At 35.2% G+C, this 20,191-nt stretch overlaps 2 protein-coding genes across 7 annotated transcripts in view; one reads left to right on the top strand and one right to left on the bottom strand.

Moving 5' to 3' along the window:
• The first annotated feature begins 715 nt into the window (after positions 1-715).
• Positions 716-20,191, top strand: part of Dhps (Deoxyhypusine synthase) — a 25,270-nt gene continuing 5,794 nt past the window's right edge. For 2 of the 5 annotated variants that reach the window (XR_010850482.1, XM_067088623.1), the window contains exons 1-9: positions 716-835; positions 4,842-4,924; positions 5,568-5,677; positions 5,861-6,000; positions 6,609-6,849; positions 10,085-10,277; positions 11,177-11,280; positions 11,894-12,019; positions 12,144-12,288. Coding sequence is in view for 4 of the 5 variants with exons in the window: in XM_067088623.1 (XP_066944724.1) it covers positions 4,843-4,924; positions 5,568-5,677; positions 5,861-6,000; positions 6,609-6,849; positions 10,085-10,277; positions 11,177-11,280; positions 11,894-12,019; positions 12,144-12,260 (1,113 nt within the window). In the remaining variant the exon portion in view is untranslated. Of the gene's footprint in view, positions 836-3,773; positions 3,824-4,098; positions 4,280-4,841; positions 4,925-5,567; positions 5,678-5,860; positions 6,001-6,608; positions 6,850-10,084; positions 10,278-11,176; positions 11,281-11,893; positions 12,020-12,143; positions 12,289-20,191 lie in introns of those variants that run through there. The other 3 variants (XM_067088624.1, XM_067088625.1, XM_067088626.1) reach the window with 3 other exon arrangements.
• Positions 14,844-20,191, bottom strand: part of LOC136829759 (HEAT repeat-containing protein 6) — a 27,252-nt gene continuing 21,904 nt past the window's right edge. The window contains exon 17 of one of the 2 annotated variants that reach the window (XM_067088621.1): positions 14,844-19,349. In XM_067088621.1, coding sequence (XP_066944722.1) covers positions 19,077-19,349 — 273 coding nt within the window. In that variant the 3' untranslated portion in view covers positions 14,844-19,076. The remainder of the gene's footprint in view (positions 19,350-20,191) is intronic. The other variant, XM_067088622.1, reaches the window with a different exon arrangement.

Below are 20,191 nucleotides of genomic sequence, written 5' to 3'. Positions count from 1 at the left end.
ACTGGGACAATGTAGGTTTCTTCACCTTCACTTAAATGTCCATAGGGGGAGATAGAAGAACCAGTATAATGTGGTTCGGATTCCACAATAAGCTGTAGGTCCCGTTGCTAGGCAACCAGTTGGTTCTTAGCCACGTAAAATAAATCTAATCCTTCGGGCCAGCCCTAGGAGAGCTGTTAATCAGCTCAGTGGTCTGGTTAAACTAAGGTATACTTAACTTTTTTTTTTTAAAGAACCTGTAGGAAATTCATAGAAATCAATTACTGTACTGTTCTTTAGTACTTTGCGTTGGAGTCGAAAACGCCGACCATATTTATTTCAAAGATTTAAGTGTTGCTTCTGGTGAAATTAGTGGGAATATGAATTATGCATTTAGAGCCTTTTTTCTCCTATTTCGTTATGAATATGATTAAAAATTTGAATAATATAAAAAAATTAGATGGTAGGCTTTTAAAATGTATTAAATTGCACACTGCATTTAGAACTTCGGGAGATTGGAAGCAATTAAACAGCCTCATGCAAAGTTTGTCGTTTAAGGTAAAGTTCCGCGACATACAAAACAAAATTAAGCATCAATTTTCAACAAATAATAATTATATATCAAAAAAATATCCGACAACAACCACGAAAGTGTTATTTTCTCTTAACTTTGGAAAGAAACTCTACTTAAATACCAAATCAAACCTAAAACATCTCGACGTAAACATTAGGAGCCGTCTCAAAGGCAGATCCCCTGCTACTACTACTACTACTACTACTGCTTGACGTCTTCGAAGAGACGAGAAGCCACTTAACAATTACTTAGTGAACACCGCAGTCCATTCATTACTGAAGGGTATGCCCACTTTACTGGACACCTTTAGTGTATTACAACTTAATTAGAAGCCGGTGACATTATTCCGAAATGCCACGACGGTCCTCCTCCACCGTAGGCCATGTGTCCCTAGGTAGCTGTCGCCGGTACCCAAGGTGGCCGTTATACCTAAGGTCAGGGTACGAGACGGAGGTCAGGTCGTCTTTGGTCAATGGTCAATGAATTAGGGAACCTAACGTACCCTAACCTGACCTAATCTAGCAGGCTGTGTTGCTTAGTCGGGGCGGAGCCCCGAACCCCGGCGAAGGAAACTCCGCTTTTACCAAAACATCCCCTATACCACTGCGTATGCGTGATAGCATTACAGTTCTGACGTTGATTACAGGTTAATTACAGTCGACCTCCAAAAAATAATGGTAAATCGTTAATAAGTCAATTTCCAATGTGGAGCAACCCCATAGTTCTACCGGTGTCAGTTCGGTTTGTCGCTGTCGAATCGGCCACTTTTCCGATAGGTTTCCCTTAGTGGATCCTATGGTAACACTGAGGACTATTGCGGCTGCTTGGTTCCCGCTGGTCGGCGACTGTAATATTTACTCCCATTTGCTTATGTTTATGCGTTTGCCATTTGTCCGTGATTATGATATTTACAGTCTTTTGGGTAATCCTACAGTTTAGGGGTCCGAATTCCCTGCGTTACGTAAAGTCAAGATCAGCGCACAGATTTATAAAAAATTTATTGAATCCTGGAAAACAGTGAAAAAATTAGCAGTTTATCTGCTTACAGAAGCAGAGATTGTAAAAAAACAAAGGGAATAAACGGGGAATGTAAATGAACAAAGACATGTCTTAGAATTTTGAGAAAATCGTAAAACTCTGCTTATGTAAGCAGATAAACTGCTCATATTTTAGCAAATAGACTTCTGCTTGCAGATCGTGTTGAAAGAACAAATTGAAAATATGAAAGAAAACTTATACAAGCACACACAAGGGAGCAGTGAATTTGGACCCCTAAACTGTAGGATTACCATCTTTTGTTTATGTTAATTTCATCTCCCCTCAAGGGGCTGGTATCAAACCAGAGGGGTGCAGTAGTACTCTTCAGTTTTACCACCAGGTGTAGGTTAGTTCCTCTTGGGTCTATGAATAAACATCTCGAAACATGACATAAATTTTGGACCAGGCGCAGTCTTAGGGGTATGGTGTCAGTTCAGCTTGTCGTTTTCGAACTGGAAATTATACCAATAGGCTACCCCCAGTAATTACTACTACTTTGAGACTCCTGTGTTTTTGTGTGTACATTTGAGCCAGTAATGTAGATACATTTCAGTTGTTTAGTTCAGAATTCAGAAATGAATGCTGTCACGCCAGACATTTCTGAGTTGATGAGTAGGCTTAGCTTAGGCATAGGCTCATAAAGTAACAAAATGGAAAAGGCAGTGAGAGAGTAACCTAGGTTATGCTAAGACCACTGCTCTAATTGACAAGAAGTTGTGAGGGAAGTAAAGTAAGGCTAGACTAAATTTTGTTTTGCCATAACTATTCCAACTGTGCAGATAGCAAGTGCCTTACACTAACAATTAGCGATGGACCTTAGTCTGAACCTTGATAGGATTATTCTGTGTGGGGGAGGGGTGGGAATGGGCTGGTCAGATCAAGACACATTAAGTTCAGATGTATCCCACTTGAAATATGTTTTCCATCTGCTTTTAAGCTGGCTGTTACCTATGGAAATAGCGTGCACAATTCTTCTGAACTTTTACCTTAGCCTGGGTTAGACAGATTGTACATAATTAGGTTTGGCTAAGCTAGACTAGATAGAAAGGCTGTAAGTCAAATAAGTTTCAAAATGAAATCTTACAATCGTTTGAATCTCAGTCAGCAGGCTAAAGATGTGTAAGATATGATTAGCCAAAACAAGAAGCTAAAGAATGCGTAGCCCAGAGGAATACTTTGAAAGGGAGAAAATGAATAACAAATGATTTTTTATGGAACCCCATCATGTCAGGAGGAAAAGATACTATGAGTGAAGAAGTTATGTAAGTTTGGCTATTACAAAGAAGGAAAACTCATGACCTGAAGAATTTAAAAGACCTTAGTGTTGCACATGGTAACACTGAAATACCATACATATCAAACAATGAAGAGCTGCCAACAATGATAAATTCCTGTATGTGAAATTGCAAATTCATGCTGCATAAAGAAGGTCTATGTATATTGCAAGAGACATTTCACAAAAGCAGAGTAGGCAAATTGTTTTGTTACCATATATTAAGAAAGAGGTAAAATTACCCAGAAATAAACTCGCTGCTTTTTGGATACTTTGATCAGCCAAAGATGAACTGGCCTACTTTCAGCTCAACAGAATCTGTAAACTCTCACTCTGGTTTGCCAGAATTTAGAGGGATTTCTCTTTTAAAATGAAAAGTGAGTCACCCAACTATAAGGAAAGGAGTGGATGTACCAAGCTTAACCAACCTGATACTTACAGATGTCACTATAGAAAGCCTTGATGTCTGATAAGACCTCAGGTAGAAGTGACCTTGTTGTTCTGACTTGCTAGTATGTTGAAGGAGCCAATAGACAGTCTCCTAATGTACATTATAAATTATATCTTTGGTTATGTGGGGCAACATTTTATCATTGAACTGACAAGCCTATGTGGCAGAGCAAGGAATTAGGGTGAAAGTTTACATCAATGCTGGTAAATAAAAATTATACCCTTCTGATTAATTTTGTATTATGAAAATCTTCTCTGAAGAATTTTCAAGAAGCATTTATACAAGAGTTTCCATTTATATGATTATGTGAAGTTCCTTTGATGACCCTTTGAAAGAAAGTTTGTTTCTTGGTTATGTGTAAGTGGGAAAAATTTCACATCAAACTGCATTTGCTCATACCCATAAAGGAAGAAGCACCTATTGTTCATATCAGCTGAGGATGTAACTTTATTTTCAAGAACTGTTACCACAAGAAGGATCACAATCATGGCACCAAACCACACTGGAGGTTTGTATATGATAAGTCGATGTTTAATTTCAGTTTAATATTTAACTGTAGCCAGTATATGTATGTTTCCATTATATTTAGGTGACCTTTACTTATAAATTCTTTCACACAGTATGATTTTTATTTTTTCTCCAACTCTAAATACAGTAGTTATTTCTGAAGAGATATAAGTTTTGAATTATTTTGAAAGTATTGGAAGATAAACTTTATTTATTTCTAACTTACTAAAGGTTTTGTTCTTACATTTAATGCAGTGTTTTGGATGCGTTTTACAGATGTGGTAGGCTAAATTGCTCTGGTCAAGTCCACATAAGGCAACAAGGAGGATGACTCGGCTATGATCATTTTCTCCCCAGACCGTGGTCATATGCCGAATGCTTCTACTGCTGTGGACCACAGCTTCTAGGCTGCACTGTGCTGCCTTGCTGCTCAGCCATTCACAGCAGTTTGACAGAGGTAAAATCTCTCCAGCTATGGTAATGGTAATGTTGACATGTCGTGGGGAGATCGCAGAGCATTTTTGTAAAATAGAAAGTCCCTTGAGACAACAGTGTAAAGTACCTTCACAGCTTCGATTTGAGAAATAAAGGATGGAGCTTAACCACGGAGTAAATGATATACTTCATCTTCCAAAGGGACAACATAAGCAGAAAGAGAATTCCCAAGCTTGGCAGTAGAAGGAAAAACGGGAGTCATTGAACCATATAATCTGGACATGGATTCCGACTGCTTGCATACGATGATGCTGTAATGTCATCCAAAGAACACTGCAGTATAGTATTGCTCTTCTGTGTGTGGCCTTGAGCAATCATACCTTCAACTGAAAATTAGCCAAAGTAACCAAATGCTATCTAACACAGGCTTAAGAGAGAAAAGGAAAATTAGGGAAACCTGACTGCAGAGTAGGAGATAGACCCGCTGCTTTAAAAATGGAAGCATCAAAAACTTGGGAAATGGAATATGGTTGTATAATTTTATTATGGTAACTGATTATCTTCACTTGAATATATCTTTGCAGGATGGATGAGTCTCGTGATATCTCAAAAGAGGCAGTTCTAGTACAGTCTGAGTCTATGCCCGAAGGTACTCCTGTTGTTCAAGGTATGTTTAGCATTCAGTTTCTAGAGATTATTATTATTATTATTATTATTTTGATCATAAAGATGCCAAGTGCAGTAAAAAGTTGGAGACTTGCATTCACATAGGGAATATGAAATGGTACCTACCTGATAAATATATTTTTAGGGATTGTTTGATGATACAAGACTGCAAGAAATTTCTATGTGTAGATTTGCTCTAATTTTAATTAATGTAGGATAAGTATCATCATATGTCAGATTCTTCTGAAATAATTTTAAGATTAGTGCCTCAGGTATTTCAATCAGTAGATTATTACTTGAGTAAATCAGTACTTTATTACCAGAGAGATGTATAGACTTCATATGTCGGATTCACTGTTTAATGATCAAAATAGGAGTATTATTTTATATAGAAACTAAATTTAATAAAGTTTATGACATGGAACTAAAATCAAGGTTTTGAGATGTAATCCTCCAGTGCAACTTTGGTTGTAGATAGGTGAACTTTGATTATAATTCGTACAGTAACAGTTAACCTTCCGTAAAAGTTTTAGACTTGTTACACAGTGAAGGACTTAGAATATACGTATACTAGAGCTTGTAGTTCTTCTCATTTGAGAGCAGATCCATTGGGCAAATTCTCTGAGCTTCTTTACACATTTCAGGTTACGACTTCAATAATGGTATTGACTACCATAAACTTTTCCAGTCCTACAAATACTCAGGCTTTCAGGCTACTAGCTTTGGTTGTGCAGTAGAAGAAATTAATAGAATGGTATGGTTTCAAGATTTTTTTGCCTTTTGATAATGTGACATATAATTTTTTAAAGCATGGTTGTGAATATCAAGTGGTAATCAGTGAGATAATTTTCTTTGCAAAAGTTGGTCCATCTCTTCATTCAGTCTGTCAGAAAACTGATGTTATTCAGTTGAAATACAAGAATGATGAATTTTGCAGTTAGCATGTAGAGAGATGCCCTTACCGGAAGATCACTCAGACATGGGCGAAGATGAATTCACCAGAACAAGGAAAAATTGCACAATATTTTTAGGCTATACATCCAATATGGTGTCCTGTGGTGTACGAGAAAGTATTAGGTGAGTTTGATATCGTATACAGATTTCAGACTTTTTACTTTACCAAGACATTGTTTTCTTAGATTCAGTTTAAATATTGCATGTTGTGAAAGTAGTACTGTATTGTTAGTGAACAGTGATTGATAATGGGACTTGTATTGGAAAGAGAAACCCACAAGATTCCTGTGTATAACTTGTTTACTTGTAAATATTTACATATTATTTTAATCTCGAGTACTTTCAGGTCCTAACTGTGACCCTTTTTCAAGAGATGTCACAGTTAGGACCTGAAAGTACTCAAGATTAAAATAATATGTAAATATTTACAAGTAAGCAGGTTATACACAGGAATCTTGTGGGTTTCTCTTTTCATCTTCAAAAGAAAACTGAAAGAAGTTTTTGTTTGGGACTTGTATTATTACATTAAGCTTGGCAGTTGATTAGCAAGTATCTAGGGGGAGAACACTTTTTTTTATATACAGTATCCAGACATGCCATCCCTGTGAGAGTTAAGAATTTTAATTTCCTAGTCTGATTAAACTACCAAATGATAGAATATCTACCCAGCATCAAAGCTAAACAAAGATTACAGAGTTAATTTACATCCAATTTTACTTCTCTCTCTACAGATTCCTAGTTGAGCACAACCTTGTTGATTGCCTAGTAACAACAGCAGGTGGTGTGGAAGAGGACCTTATCAAGTGCTTAGCACCAACATATCTAGGAGACTTTTACCTCAAAGGGAAATCTCTGAGATTGAAGGGGATCAATAGAATAGGCAATCTCTTAGTGCCTAACAATAATTACTGCAAGTTTGAAGACTGGGTCATGCCAATTCTAGAAGCTATGTTGGAAGAACAGCAAAATCAGGTATGTTTGTCAGTGACAATTTTTACAACAGGCTACTGTGAGTTTTATTATAATTTCCCACAGTTTGTCATCAGGCTTCATAACTTGAATGTGGTGCCCAATGTTTTTTCTTGGTATTGTAAAAAAAAGGAGATGTGCAAGTTGAGAGTATCACACATTAACTTAGTAAGAAGTTTTTATGATGTGTAAATTACAGCGGCAGTATCCCCTCCTGTTTTAAGCAGACATGTTTGAAGTGTTCAAATTTTGTTCTTTGTATAGGAAGCTGAAATAAAATGCATTGGCTGTATAAGCCAGTGGTTAAAGATTTATTATGAGAAAGTATATCCTTCATTGATGATAATACTCCTCGATTTAGTGCACCTTGTGATTAACACTTAAACGCCGACTGGACGTATCGTAAGTCGACTAAAATTGTCTGTCGGGTGACGAGCGGATGTACCATACATCGACTACAAAAAATTTCAACCTTTGGTCAATTTTGACTCGACTGAAATGGTCAAAAAATGCAATTGTAAGCTAAAACTCTTACATTCTAGTAATATTCAATCATTTACCTTCATTTTACAACAAATTGGAAGTCTCTAGCACAATATTTCGATTTATGGTGAATTTTTGAAAAAATTTTTCCTTATGTCCTCGGTAACTCGGCCGAAAATTTCAGAAATTCTTTCATCATTTAGTCGTAATTTTTGCACCATTTTATATCAGCCGTTGCATAAAGTTTTATATATGAAAATGTGTGCAATTTCATTTAAAATACAACAAAAAACAACCCATGGTTGTAGCTTTTATCAGTTTGGAAATATTTTCATATAAATCACGATAAGTGCCAAAATTTCAACCTTTGGTCAACTTTGACTCGACGAAATGGTCGAAAAACGCAATTGTAAGTTAAAACTCTTACATTCTAGTAATATTCAATCATTTACCTTCATTTTGCAACAAATTGGAAGTCTCTAGCACAATATTTCGATTTATGGTGAATTTTTGAAAAAACTTTTTCCTTACGTCCAGCACGGTAATTCGGCCAAACATCTCAGAAATTCTTTTGTCACTTTGTCGTAATGTTTGTACCATTTTATATTAGTCGTTACATAAAGTTTTATATATGGAAATGTGCGCAATTTCATGTAGAATACAACAAAAAATAACTCATGGTTATAGCTTCTATCAGTTTTGAAATATTTTCATATAAATCACGATGTGCCAAAATTTCAACCTTCGGTCAACTTTGACTCGACCGAAATGGTAGAAAAACGCAATTGTAAGCTAAACCTCTTACATTCTAGTGATATTCAATCATTTACCTTCATTTTGCAACAAATTGGAAGTCTCTAGCACAATATTTCGATTTATGGTGAATTTTTGAAAAAACTTTTTCCTTACGTCCGCGTGGTAATTCGGCCAAACATCCCAGAAATTCTTTTGTCAATTTGTTGTAATGTTTGCACCGTTTTATATTAGTCATTACATAAAGTTTTACATATGAAAATGTGTGCAATTCCATGTAGAATACAACAAAAAATAACTCATGTTTGTAGCTTTTATCAGTTTTGAAATATTTTCATATAAATCACGATAAGTGCCAAAATTTCAACCTTCGTTCAACCTTGACTCGACAGAAATGGTCGAAAAACGCAATTGTAAGCTAAAACTCTTACATTCTAGTAATATTCAATCATTTACCTTCATTTTGCAACAAATTGGAAGTCTCTAGCACAATATTTTGATTTATGATGAATTTAAAAAAAAAACTTTTTCCTTACGTCCGCGCGGTAACTCAGCCGAACATCTCAGAAATTCTTTTGTCACTTTGTTGTAATGTTTGCACCGTTTTATACTAGTTGTTACATAAAGTTTTATATATGAAAATGTGCACAATTTCATATAGAATACAACAAAAAATAACTCATGGTTATAGCTTTTATCAGTTTTGAAATATTTTCATATAAATCATGATAAATAGAAAAAATTCTACCTTCAGTCAACTTTAACTCGACCGAAATGGTCGAAAAATGCAATTGTAAGCTAAAACACTTACAGTCTAGTAATATTCAATCAATTACCTTCATTTTGCAACAAACGGGAAGTCTCTAGCACAATATTTCGATTTATGGTGAATTTTTGAAAAAAAACTTTTTTACATCTGAGCGTTACGAATTCATGTATCATTTTGTGATAATATTTTCTCTGTGTTGCTTTGATTGTTTTACAATTTGTTATATACCAAAATCATTGCAATTTAGTGTACAATACAAAGAAAAAAAATAACTCATTAGCTTTAACCGTTTTGCTCACAGTGCGATTTGTATACAATTATATATGAAATTTTTATTTCGCACTGTCATATATTTCAATATTTATATATGATAATGATATTTTTTTCATTTCTGATGGTTGCATACTAAACTTCAGGCAGTTTAAAAAAAAATGAGCCAAAAATGAACTCTTAATCTTAAAAACTAAACGTGCTGTGATTTAAAAAAAAAAAATTTTTTCCGCTTCCGCGCTAACTCCCAAACGCCGCCGGCATACGGGAGACATTTTTGTAAATAGAGGCTCGGCGTTGAAGGGTTAAGCAGCTCATGAGCTTACGGTGTAAGAGTTATGTTGGATAGGGTTTGTTTTATGAGATATTTTACTTAAACAATTTTGAAGTTTAAATTAAAAACTTCTTATTTGCATAAAAAGCTTCTCAAGAGTACATCCACAAGGCAGTAGTCTCTAACCTACAATATTATATACAGTACATTTGAATTATGCTTTATAATAAAACATAAAGTAAATCGTAAACCTCTTGATGTAGGCACAGTTTTACCAAGTCAAAATAAAGTACATATTGTAGTATGTAGAAATGATGGACAGAAAGAGGTCAAGACAATTTATATTAAAGGGTTCATAAGACGGCCCTAAAAATGCATGTATTATATATGTAATCACATGATTCTCATTAAGTGTCTTTATGAAGGGCCATATTATAAAATTTTTCAGAATATTTTTTTCCTCATAATACTTTATTGGGTCATCACTTATAACTTGTAAGGAGCCAACTTGGATTTCTAAATGAAAATTGTTCATGTGTACAGTATAAGATGAGAGTTACCAGTCATATGTACCCTTTTATAACTTGAAATTTATCATTTTGCAGGACTTTAGTTGAAGAGGAAATGAAGCAATGTAGGAATTGTGAAGATTAATGAATAGTAATTTTATTTCTGCTTTCACCACCTAGGGAGTTATATGGTCACCGTCAAAGATTATCACCAGACTTGGCAAAGAGATTAACGACCCTTCAAGTATTGCCTACTGGGCTGCCAAAAATAAGATACCTGTATTTAGTCCTGCATTGACTGATGGAAGTTTAGGGGACATGATGTATTTCCATGGCATAAAAAATCCTGGCCTCATTGTAGATATAAATTCAGGTGAGGAAATGGAAATGATATTTGTACGTAAGTGTTGAGGACGTTTAGGAAAAAATTTTCATTGGAATTTTAATCATAATATTGGTCTTCAGCAAGCTGGGAGTTCTTTATGTTGGCCCAGACTAATCCCTCCTTTGTGTTTATTCAAAATAGAAAGAATTATAAAATTTCATATGCAGTTTTCAACTTACAAGGATCATATAATTATATATTTACAGAAGTATACCATAGTTTGGGATTATATAAGCCAGAATTATCTTTAATCTTCCTTAGGAAGTTGTTCATAAGAGTACACAATGATTTCAGAGTATAGGTTTGCCTTTGCTGAATTATTTTCTAGTGTTCATGAATTTGATCATATCTTTATTTATGATCACAGAATTTGTACGTTTTACAGTAAATTTATTATAGCTAGTCTGCATTGACAACAGGGTTAGGTTCTGAAAACCACATTGGAAGTTGATTTTGACATAAGTTGAACTAATTATAAGTTAAGGGGACTTATTCTGTACCATATTGTATCCATAGGCCCCCCTTGTACAAATAGTTCTTACTTAACTAAACCATTTAAAGGACAGTACAATACGCTGTCGTCAAAAACTTAATGGAATTCCTTGTTTTATTGTATTAATTGTAACATATCTCAATGTTTCATCACAAAGCAGTCACTCATGAAGGCTACATTTATAGTTTTTTAACGTATCAGACATTGCTTCTTTTACTGTCATTTGTTTTCCCAAGGCAACAAGAATATAGAATGTTTGTCGAGTTTCAAATGTCTTCACACCATCCTTTCATACCATAGGAATATGTAGCGGACCAGTACTAGACAAAATATATATCTTTACTGTTAATTTCTTCATTTTATTCAAAATGAACTTTCTTATGTTTCATTCCAGATCTTCGTCGATTAAATGATTTTGCCAAAAAGGCTGTCAATTCAGGGATGATCATAATTGGAGGAGGAATTGTCAAACACCATATCTGTAATGCTAATCTAATGGTTAGTCTGTAGTAGAACTCTGTTTTTTACTCTATTTTTCCTGTTGCTGAATTGTTTGATCTTTATAGCAATGCTTGTATTGAAAATTATTGCTTACAGTAATTTTGATTAGATTCTTGCCATTCTCTCTGTATCCATTCATATTGTCCCTTCCTACTAACTGTTCAACTTATGAAGGTTTACTGTGGTTTAATATTCGCATCTTCAGATCAAATCCTTTGGGAAACTCATTGAAAAAGTTCAGGAATTTGATTCAGTGGTCTCATTTATTGCAAGACTCAGTTATTTCAGTGCCCTTTTTCCCTTTCCAAGTGCTCGCAAGAATAACTGTATTAAAAAGGCAAGAGAGTCAAACTAAGTTTTTACTTTGATGTCGTTGCTTTTAATGTTATGGTACAGCATATAATTGTGTAGGTATCTGAATTTTTTATTTTTTAGGTACAGGATACTATTTCTTACATTTTGAATTTTATTCTAAGGAGTGACAGACATTCTTTATAGTGTGGCTAATCCGAATAAGGGGGAACTTTAAAAAAATCTGAGATGACAATGGAAATTAATTACTCTGTTGTTAATGTGTTATAGTTAACATTTGTCTCTTGACTGCTTTCAGAGGAATGGTGCAAACTTCTCTGTGTTTTTGAACACAGCGAGTGAGTGGGATGGTAGTGATAGTGGTGCAAGGCCAGATGAGGCAGTTTCGTGGGGTAAAATCAAAATTGACGCAAACCCAGTAAAGGTAAGAAGCAAACCTTCTTTAGTTAAATGTGCATAGCTTTTGTACAGTAGTTATAAATTTTGATGGTGATGCATTATTTGGCACTGGTAGAATTTATATTCAGAATTATATGCTTTTTTTTCAGGTCTATGGTGAGGCATCTTTGTTGTTTCCACTGTTAGTTGGAGAAACATTTGCAAGGCACCATTTTGGAATGGAGAGTAAAGATAATGGTGGTAAAGTCGAGTCTGTATCTTCATGAGTTTGTACACATTTCTTCAAAAGGAGATGTAAGTTCTGAAATTTTCTTTTCATGAATTATTGCTTGTTCTACACTCTTGAGTAATGAATTTCTTTCGATAGGATACTGTGTCCAGTCATTTGGTATATTAGTATAATTGTTATATTGTGAAACAGTGATTCTTCAAGTCACTAGATTTTATCAAGTATTTTGCATTGAAGATTTTTTGTGCACTAATCTTCAAAGGTCTCACAAGCACAGTGAAGGAGAAATCCAAACCCACAAATGTTATTCAGGCTTTTAAGTCATTCACGAATATAGCTTTCTGTCCAAATTCAAGTTATAGAGATTGCATTATAAAATGAATAACTTCAAGAAAGTGACAAAACAGTTTCACATAAAAGCATCAGAAAGAGATGGTTTTAGCATATTACATATTCCTCTGGACTTTTCCTCCAGAGAATGTTAGCTGTGATAATTAGTTTTTTCTTTTCTGTATTTGTTCAATCCACAACTTCTCTTTTCCATATTCCCCGTAAGATGCTACTTACAGAGTGCCTCAGGTAGCACTGTAGATGGTACTGAAGGTCCTTTGCACCTTCCCTTTGGCCCCAGCTGCGTTGCTTTCTGCTCTTCGTATGCGTTTGTTCCCTTTGTTAATATCATTGTCTTCACATTAGTCACTCTTGCTTGAGCCATGGATATCAAAGAATAACCCATATGACCCAGTCCGAGAATGTAGAGGATGCAGAATAATGCACAGTATTCAATTAAACTTATTTATGTGGCTATCCAATTTGAAACCAGCAAGGAATATAAGGAAATTTTTGTCAGAATATTAAATTTTTCAGTTTACTCATTTCTTAAAATTTTAGGTGGTTGTAATTCATTAAATTAGATTCAAAGTACAGTACTGTAAATGGTAAGAGCCAACCTTTTTTTTTATTTTATATTTTTGATTCATGGGTGGTGGAACTTATTTAGTAGTGAAAAAAACTTCTCAGATAGATGTCCATTTCATATTTTTTAATTTACTCCAGTTTTTACGTCTCATTCATGAACAAATCCTGTAAGTTAGCAAGACCCAATGGATAAGAGTGATACCACGACACTCTTTCTGGGGAGCTTAGTAAATTCTCACACATTACCTAAGAGTTCTGTTCCTAGTCTTCGTTTCTCTTTGTTTTCAAACTTCATTCATTTCTTCCTGCTCAAAGTTTAATCCCTTGTAAGTGAGCATAAACTTTGAGGCCACCCTGTATAACAGTAGTTGTGCCTGTAATGTAAAACACTAAAATTTATAATTACCCTTTACACATTGAGAAGCCCTTAAAAATTGAGGAGGCCAGCAAAGGGACATTTGTAAACACTGTCTTTTGGATACCATTTGACATTTACAAATTTTATGCAATTGAAGCCAATTTTGGTGTCCTTGATCAATAATGCTCTTCTTTTGGGGAGGGGGGCATTAAACGTGTGGTTTTCGCTTATTCAGGGTTATTTACTAAATGATTATTGCCTATATTCTCTTTTGGATATATTAATTACAGCTCAGTGCAGTGTAAGCTGTTTGTTACATTTGTTCCCAAAATGTTTGCTCTCTAAAGAGAACATGACAAATGTTTCTGTTATTTCAAGCTCATCTGTTCTTTGAGGACTAGATTCTTTGTAATGATTAGGCTTTCTTCAACATTCTGGCATGGATAAGGTTTCCATTATTTAATGCTCCTATCCCTCCCATTTATCAGTTTTGTACTATGTATAATTTGTTGAACCTTTTGGTAAGTTCTGCATAAAGGTTGATCTTTAACAATCCTACACTTAACTTCTGGCAATCTTACTTCTAAATTTTTACTACGAGTTCTTTGTATCCTTTGGGTATTGTTTAATTGGTATAGAGCAAATTGTCAGTAATGGATACGTTTATAGGCAGCTTGGATGCTGCTGTTTTTTATTTTTTACATTCTAATATGGATTTTGATTGTTAATGTTAATATTTTTTATGGATGTACACATTTTGTCAAGTTTCTAGGTAAAAGATTACATATGGTACATCAGAATATTGAAACATTTTTTGTACATTGTTAGCATAAAGTGGGATGAAAACTCAGATTATGAAAAACAAGTTTTAATACAAATATCTATAAAATTATTAATAAAATATGTAAAAATAGTCAACTTATAAAGTGCAATGTAACGAAGTTCTGTTTTTTATTATAAACCCATTAATCATAAGGTAGCCTTTCAGCGAAGCAGCAAGCATCCAGGTGCACAAAGTCAAGCATTTCAAACAAAGTTTCAAGTAAACGTGCCCAGCCAACTTTTCAGGTCTTGAAAGTGACACTATTGTATGTTTGTGTAATTCTACAAAAATAGGGACATGCTTCTAATCTCTCCAGAACTTCTCTGACCTTTCAGCCAGCAACCAACACATTGCTGAATTGTTCCTGTTTGTAGCCTACAGTGTAGTTGCAGCAGACTCCTCACTCGGCTATGTAATTTCAGAATTTCAAGTTTTCAGTTAAGCAATTTTTAATTGTTTTGCATCTTGTTCACATAATTCTAGTGTTTTTTTTTTTTTTTTTTTGCCTACCGTGTAGGCTGTTTTACAGATCTTTCTACCCTTGCCTTGTTCTTGTCAGGGTTCACTGTCTCTACAATAATGTTTGTGTGATTACATTTCCTTCTTTTTGTATCTGTCACAGTAATGGCTACCTTTGGTTCCCTGTTTTGTCTGCTGCCCGGGCTAGGGTTACCACCATTAATTCAGGAACTAAAGTTTCCTTGTTGTCATTATCAGCCCATTCTGCTTCTCGTCTTGGGTCACCTTAATGCCAGCCTTCGTCTGCCAGTAAGCGCCAGCAATCTGATGCCACACCAACAGGAGGCCTTGATCACCCTTTCATCTAGGAGGCAAATAGAAGGCTTTCTTTAAGGCTTCTGCCAAGGGTGGTTAAAGATGCAGTCCTGCCATCCCCTGTCTCTCCTTACCAGGTAAGGGGCTTTCTTCTTGAGAACTGTAGGCCTGGGAGTCCATCAGCATGTAGCCTTGGATGTCAGCATTCTTTACTTCAGCTGCTGGTTGTCATTTCTTGATGCACATCCCTGATTGTTGTCTCATCAGGTTGCCTTTGACTCCTACCTCTTCAGTTCTGGTGTTCATTCTGAAGGTCTTTAGGAGGATGGAGACCAATCATTTGACCTCAGCCAGTTTGACAGATTTCTTTGCTTGAACCCCTTCCATTTGGAGACCATGAAGTCTGGTGAGAGCTCTGTTTGCAGAGGGGACTTTCTTGTTTCCAAAGACCTGAGAAATGCATACTTCTCATTTCCCCATTCACTCACTATCCAGGAGGTATCAACTCTTCGTTTTTGAGGCTGTGTTCCAGTTTTGGGCCCTTTGATTATGTGTACTGCCCCTCAGGCCTTCACTAGGATTCTTGCACCAGTAAGCCTTCTGGGTACATAGTCTGGGATTGTTTCTTCATAAGTACCTGGATGACTGGTTTGCTCTGGCTTCTTCAAAGAATCCGTTTCATAGTCACCTCCAACTATTTCCTGACTTATATACTGTATATATCCTTGGATCTGCAGGTCAACGTTAAGAAGCCAGAAAAACCGATCACCATCCATCTAAGTAGTTTACCTGGGATGATTTTCAGTTACAGTTATAGAATTGGCCCATTCTTCTTAGTGCACTATGTGTCGCTTCAGGACCATCGATAAATTCCTTCAGCATCCTTACTGTATGGACAGGTCTTTGTTGATTTTGTTTGGCTACCTGATCTCCCTGGATAAAGTTAGTTCTACCCAGCCACTTTTATATTTGCTCTACAGCTTTAGTTTGCTTCTTGTGTGAAGGTGGCTTCAATGCCTCCAACTGTCAGGATCACAACTACGAAGCCCATTCTTCTTAACCTTTGTTGGTGGAGGTATTAAGAACCTTTGAGATGAGTTCCGTTAGTACCTCTTGAACCCAGATCTTCTCATGTTTGACAGATGCCTTAATTTTGCAATGAGAAGCCCATCTGTTCGAATTGAGGGCTTCAAAGTGTGGTCCACAGAAGACAGTTGTCAGCATATCAACATCTTAGAGCTTCAGGTGGTCTTCCAAGGACTCCAAGCATTCACTGCTGACTTGTTGGGGTGCTGTGTAGGAGTTATGCTAACAGTATTGTACTGCCATTGTTTACTTTTGTCCAAGATGTCCATCATTCATTGTCGGAGTCTGCAATGTAGTGGCAGGGTGCATAAGTTCTAACAGATTGGTTGCTTCTCTCAAAATTGTGCAAGGCTGTGTGGCAGATGTGGAACCTCCTTGTTGGGCCTATTTCCTCTGTCGTTAAATGCCAGAATTTTTTTTATAATTTCTAGTGTTCTCTTCTCATTAAATGGAGATTGACTCACAAGAATGAAAATGGCATTACTACAAAGACCAGAAGTTGGCTGCGCATGAGAATTGAGATCTTTCTTTGCAATGCTTTACAAAAATTTTACGATTTATGACTTATTCAGCGATACAGACATTTTATGATTTTTTAGTTATTCAGCTATACACACAAAAATTTATTATTTGTAATTCAGAGCAAAGCAAGGAAAATATGCACATGCCTAGGAAATTTAGTTTCAACACACTTGTAATTTATCCACATTTCTTAAAATACATTAGATTGCTTAGAAAAATTTCTTCATCTAATAAAATACCATATATCTAGCAAACACATCAGTCGTCTTACTATCCATTATGAACTATTTGGAAACAATCTTCAGTGAAGGTTAGTTGCGAGTTTCTGATATTAATTAAATGATCTAAGATGCTCCACTTTTGAAAGGTTTCTTGCAAATGGTGACAAAAACACGACTGTTCTAAACACACAGCCACAACTAAACACAAAAAGCAGAAATGCATTTAAAGCATATTTTGTTAAAAGTTTAGCTATAATGACTGTAAACATTTCTTGGGAGATACTTCGTTTGGCACAAACAAACAAAAATCTAACAGCATTAGATTAACAAGCAAATCTGCTGCTACCATGTCACAAACAAACACACTTGGACCTTTAAAAGCTTAAACATATATTAATGTAAATTAAATGCGTGCCCAGAACTACCAAAAATAATAATAAAAAAAGCAAAGTACTGCACTAGCTCATACAAAACATTTCCATTTTGTTAGCTGCAAAAAGCATAGTCCAACACTATCATAAATTTGAAATGAAAAGCTTTAAATGTAAAATATAAATATATATGAAAATGTAATAACCCTGGTATAAATTGTATAATACTGTAAAAATAAAATTATATAATACCATATTAGCACCTTTCAGATAAACTAAATACCATATTTTCTGGTGTCGAAGGGGCAGTTTTTCCTCCTAGAATAGGTCTTGGAAATTTACAATACGTCTAAGAGGCCAAAGTTACGTTTTTTATAGGCCTATCCTAACCACAGACGAAGGTTATTATTGGCTAAACCATAATCAGAATTACTGTATATGACCCTGAATGAATTGTATAAAATATACTAAAAATTATACTTAAAAATAGTAAATAAAAAAAATTATCAATAAAAATATAAAAATATATGTAGCCTAGTCACAAAGATTCATTCCCATATAGGCAGATTACAGTAGACAAGTCAACAGGTTATAGTAACTTGTGTTGCATATCAATATACTGTTATTTTTACTATACAACCAGTCTCTGGGTTACGATACTATACAACCAGTCTCCGGGTTACAATCGGTCCGGTTTACAACGTTCCGAGGTTACAAAGCTTTTCAAATATATTCATCAGAAATTATTTCCCGGTTTACGACTCATGTTCCGGGGTTATAATGCTTACAACGCCGATCCGACGGAAGAAATATGGCTACTACAAAAGGCAGAATAATAAAAATTTGGAGGTTTTTTGATGAAAAATTCAATAAAAATGCAGTTTACATCGTTTTCAATGCACCCAAAGCATTAAAAGTAAGGTTTTCTTAGGATTTTTGACGATTTTCGATGATTTTTTGGTTTATGATGATTTTCGGCTTAGGACGCGGCATAGGAACGGAGCCCCTGTCGTAAACCGGGGACTGCCTGTACTAAAAAAAACTCTGACTTGGGAATATTATCAACTGACAAAAGTGACTTGGGAACATTATTATCTGACAAAAGTAAAACTGCCGCATGATGAAACAAAGCTGGCAGTTTATGATGTTTATATGTGATCTTTCAAGCTTTTCAGTTCCCTGAAATGTCAACTCAGAAAGCTTATTATATATTAAATTCAATTAACTTGGAAAAAGGAAAAGTATTTTTGAAATAATTGAAATAAAAAACAATCAGTATGCTTTATCAGCCAAAGTCACATCACTTCAGTGCACTGAGACAAGCAAATACTTCTAGCGTGACAACCCAAATAAAGCCAGGCCAATGTTGCCAACCTGAATGTCTTGTTTTTATTGTAAACCCACATATAACAATGTCTGGTTATTATACAGATACTGCAGTGAATGTAAAAACCACAATATGGCCAAACACTGAATTACTGAACTAGAATATTTTAGTGCAGGTGCATATAGGCGTAATCATACCTTATGTACCTACCCGTAGGCTGTGTGTAAACTTTGGGCGTAAACTTCCCGTACCTATGTACTACTGTAAAAGAAAAATGCAGACTGTATGTGCTTAACAGGATCTACACATTGCTAAGCTACCCACAAAACGTCTTGGTAAGATAGGTGCAAGTTGAGTGTTTAAATTTTTTTCCCAAAAAATTTTGCTAGTCAAAATGGGCTGTGTCCTCGAGACCACAGCATCTTCAACACCAGAAAACATGGTACATAACACTTAATTTCTCACACTAACATCTTCACTGGCCATTAAAGTCTGTAGAATTGATAAGGCTTGTTCCTGAGGTTCCGTTAAGGCATCTGATCGTAGAAGCTCTTCTACCCTTGACTGTGCTGAAAGAGCAAACCCAGTTCTCTCTGGTGGAAGGGATAAGTGGGCTTTCCTGAACAATGGTTGAGCCATGTCTTGGTGCAACTGGAGAAGTTCAGAAAGCATCCCAGCATCTTCTAAGGTCAGATGGGTAGTCAATTGACATATCCCTTGACATATCTGCAAAATACAAACATAAATGCTTAGATTTACATATGGACATGTCAATTCTTCATAATAATAAACATCTAGTAAGCTGTGGTTTCTTAGGAATTTACTGTAGTGTCACATCAGGTGCTCATAATGTAGTGTGACTGATGTGACATGACACATTGTAAGCAGTACTAAACGAATCTTTGCACTGTCCATTTGACTCACAGCTGTGTTGCTTTCTGCATTTTACTATTCATCTTTTCCTCAAATTCTTTCAGTCTAGTCTACCAATTTCTTTAATCTTGTCCCTTGTTTTTTCATGCATTAATATCCAACCCTCATTTAAAAACAAGTCACTGGGTCACCACTATGAATCTAGTAATGTGACTACTGGTTTGTTTAAAGCTACTTCAGAACAATAAATATGAGCACCATGGCAAATAACTATAAATAGTGAAAAATACACTTCAATATTACCACTGAAAACCTGCCCCTCACAAAAAATTATCAAATGTTACCCACTGACAAACATTTACCATTAAACTTAATAAGCTACCAAAAAGTCAGAAAACAGTGCTATATGTCAAAGCAATACATTTCTGACATATGTAAAGGTTTCTTGAAATATCAAAATGCATGTTAGAAAACACTGGGTAAACTATAGTATGCATTTTTAACTTTTAATAACTAACCTTTTATTAAAGAAATAAATATTCAGTACATCACCTACAGCCTGTTATCAAGACTACAGGGAGTGGGATGGCAAAACAAACACTTCATCTTATGGACACTGTACTAACTCTTACTAAATATTTAACAATGCTGGATTTTTCATTAAATTCTCAAGTTTTCTTTTTCCTAGATCTTTT

Source organism: Macrobrachium rosenbergii, chromosome 45, assembly GCF_040412425.1.
Source record: "Macrobrachium rosenbergii isolate ZJJX-2024 chromosome 45, ASM4041242v1, whole genome shotgun sequence".
In the NCBI taxonomy this organism is placed as follows: Eukaryota; Metazoa; Arthropoda; class Malacostraca; order Decapoda; family Palaemonidae; genus Macrobrachium; species Macrobrachium rosenbergii.
Note: the sequence above shows the minus strand (reverse complement) of the source record. Positions and strands in the feature narration are given on the sequence as shown.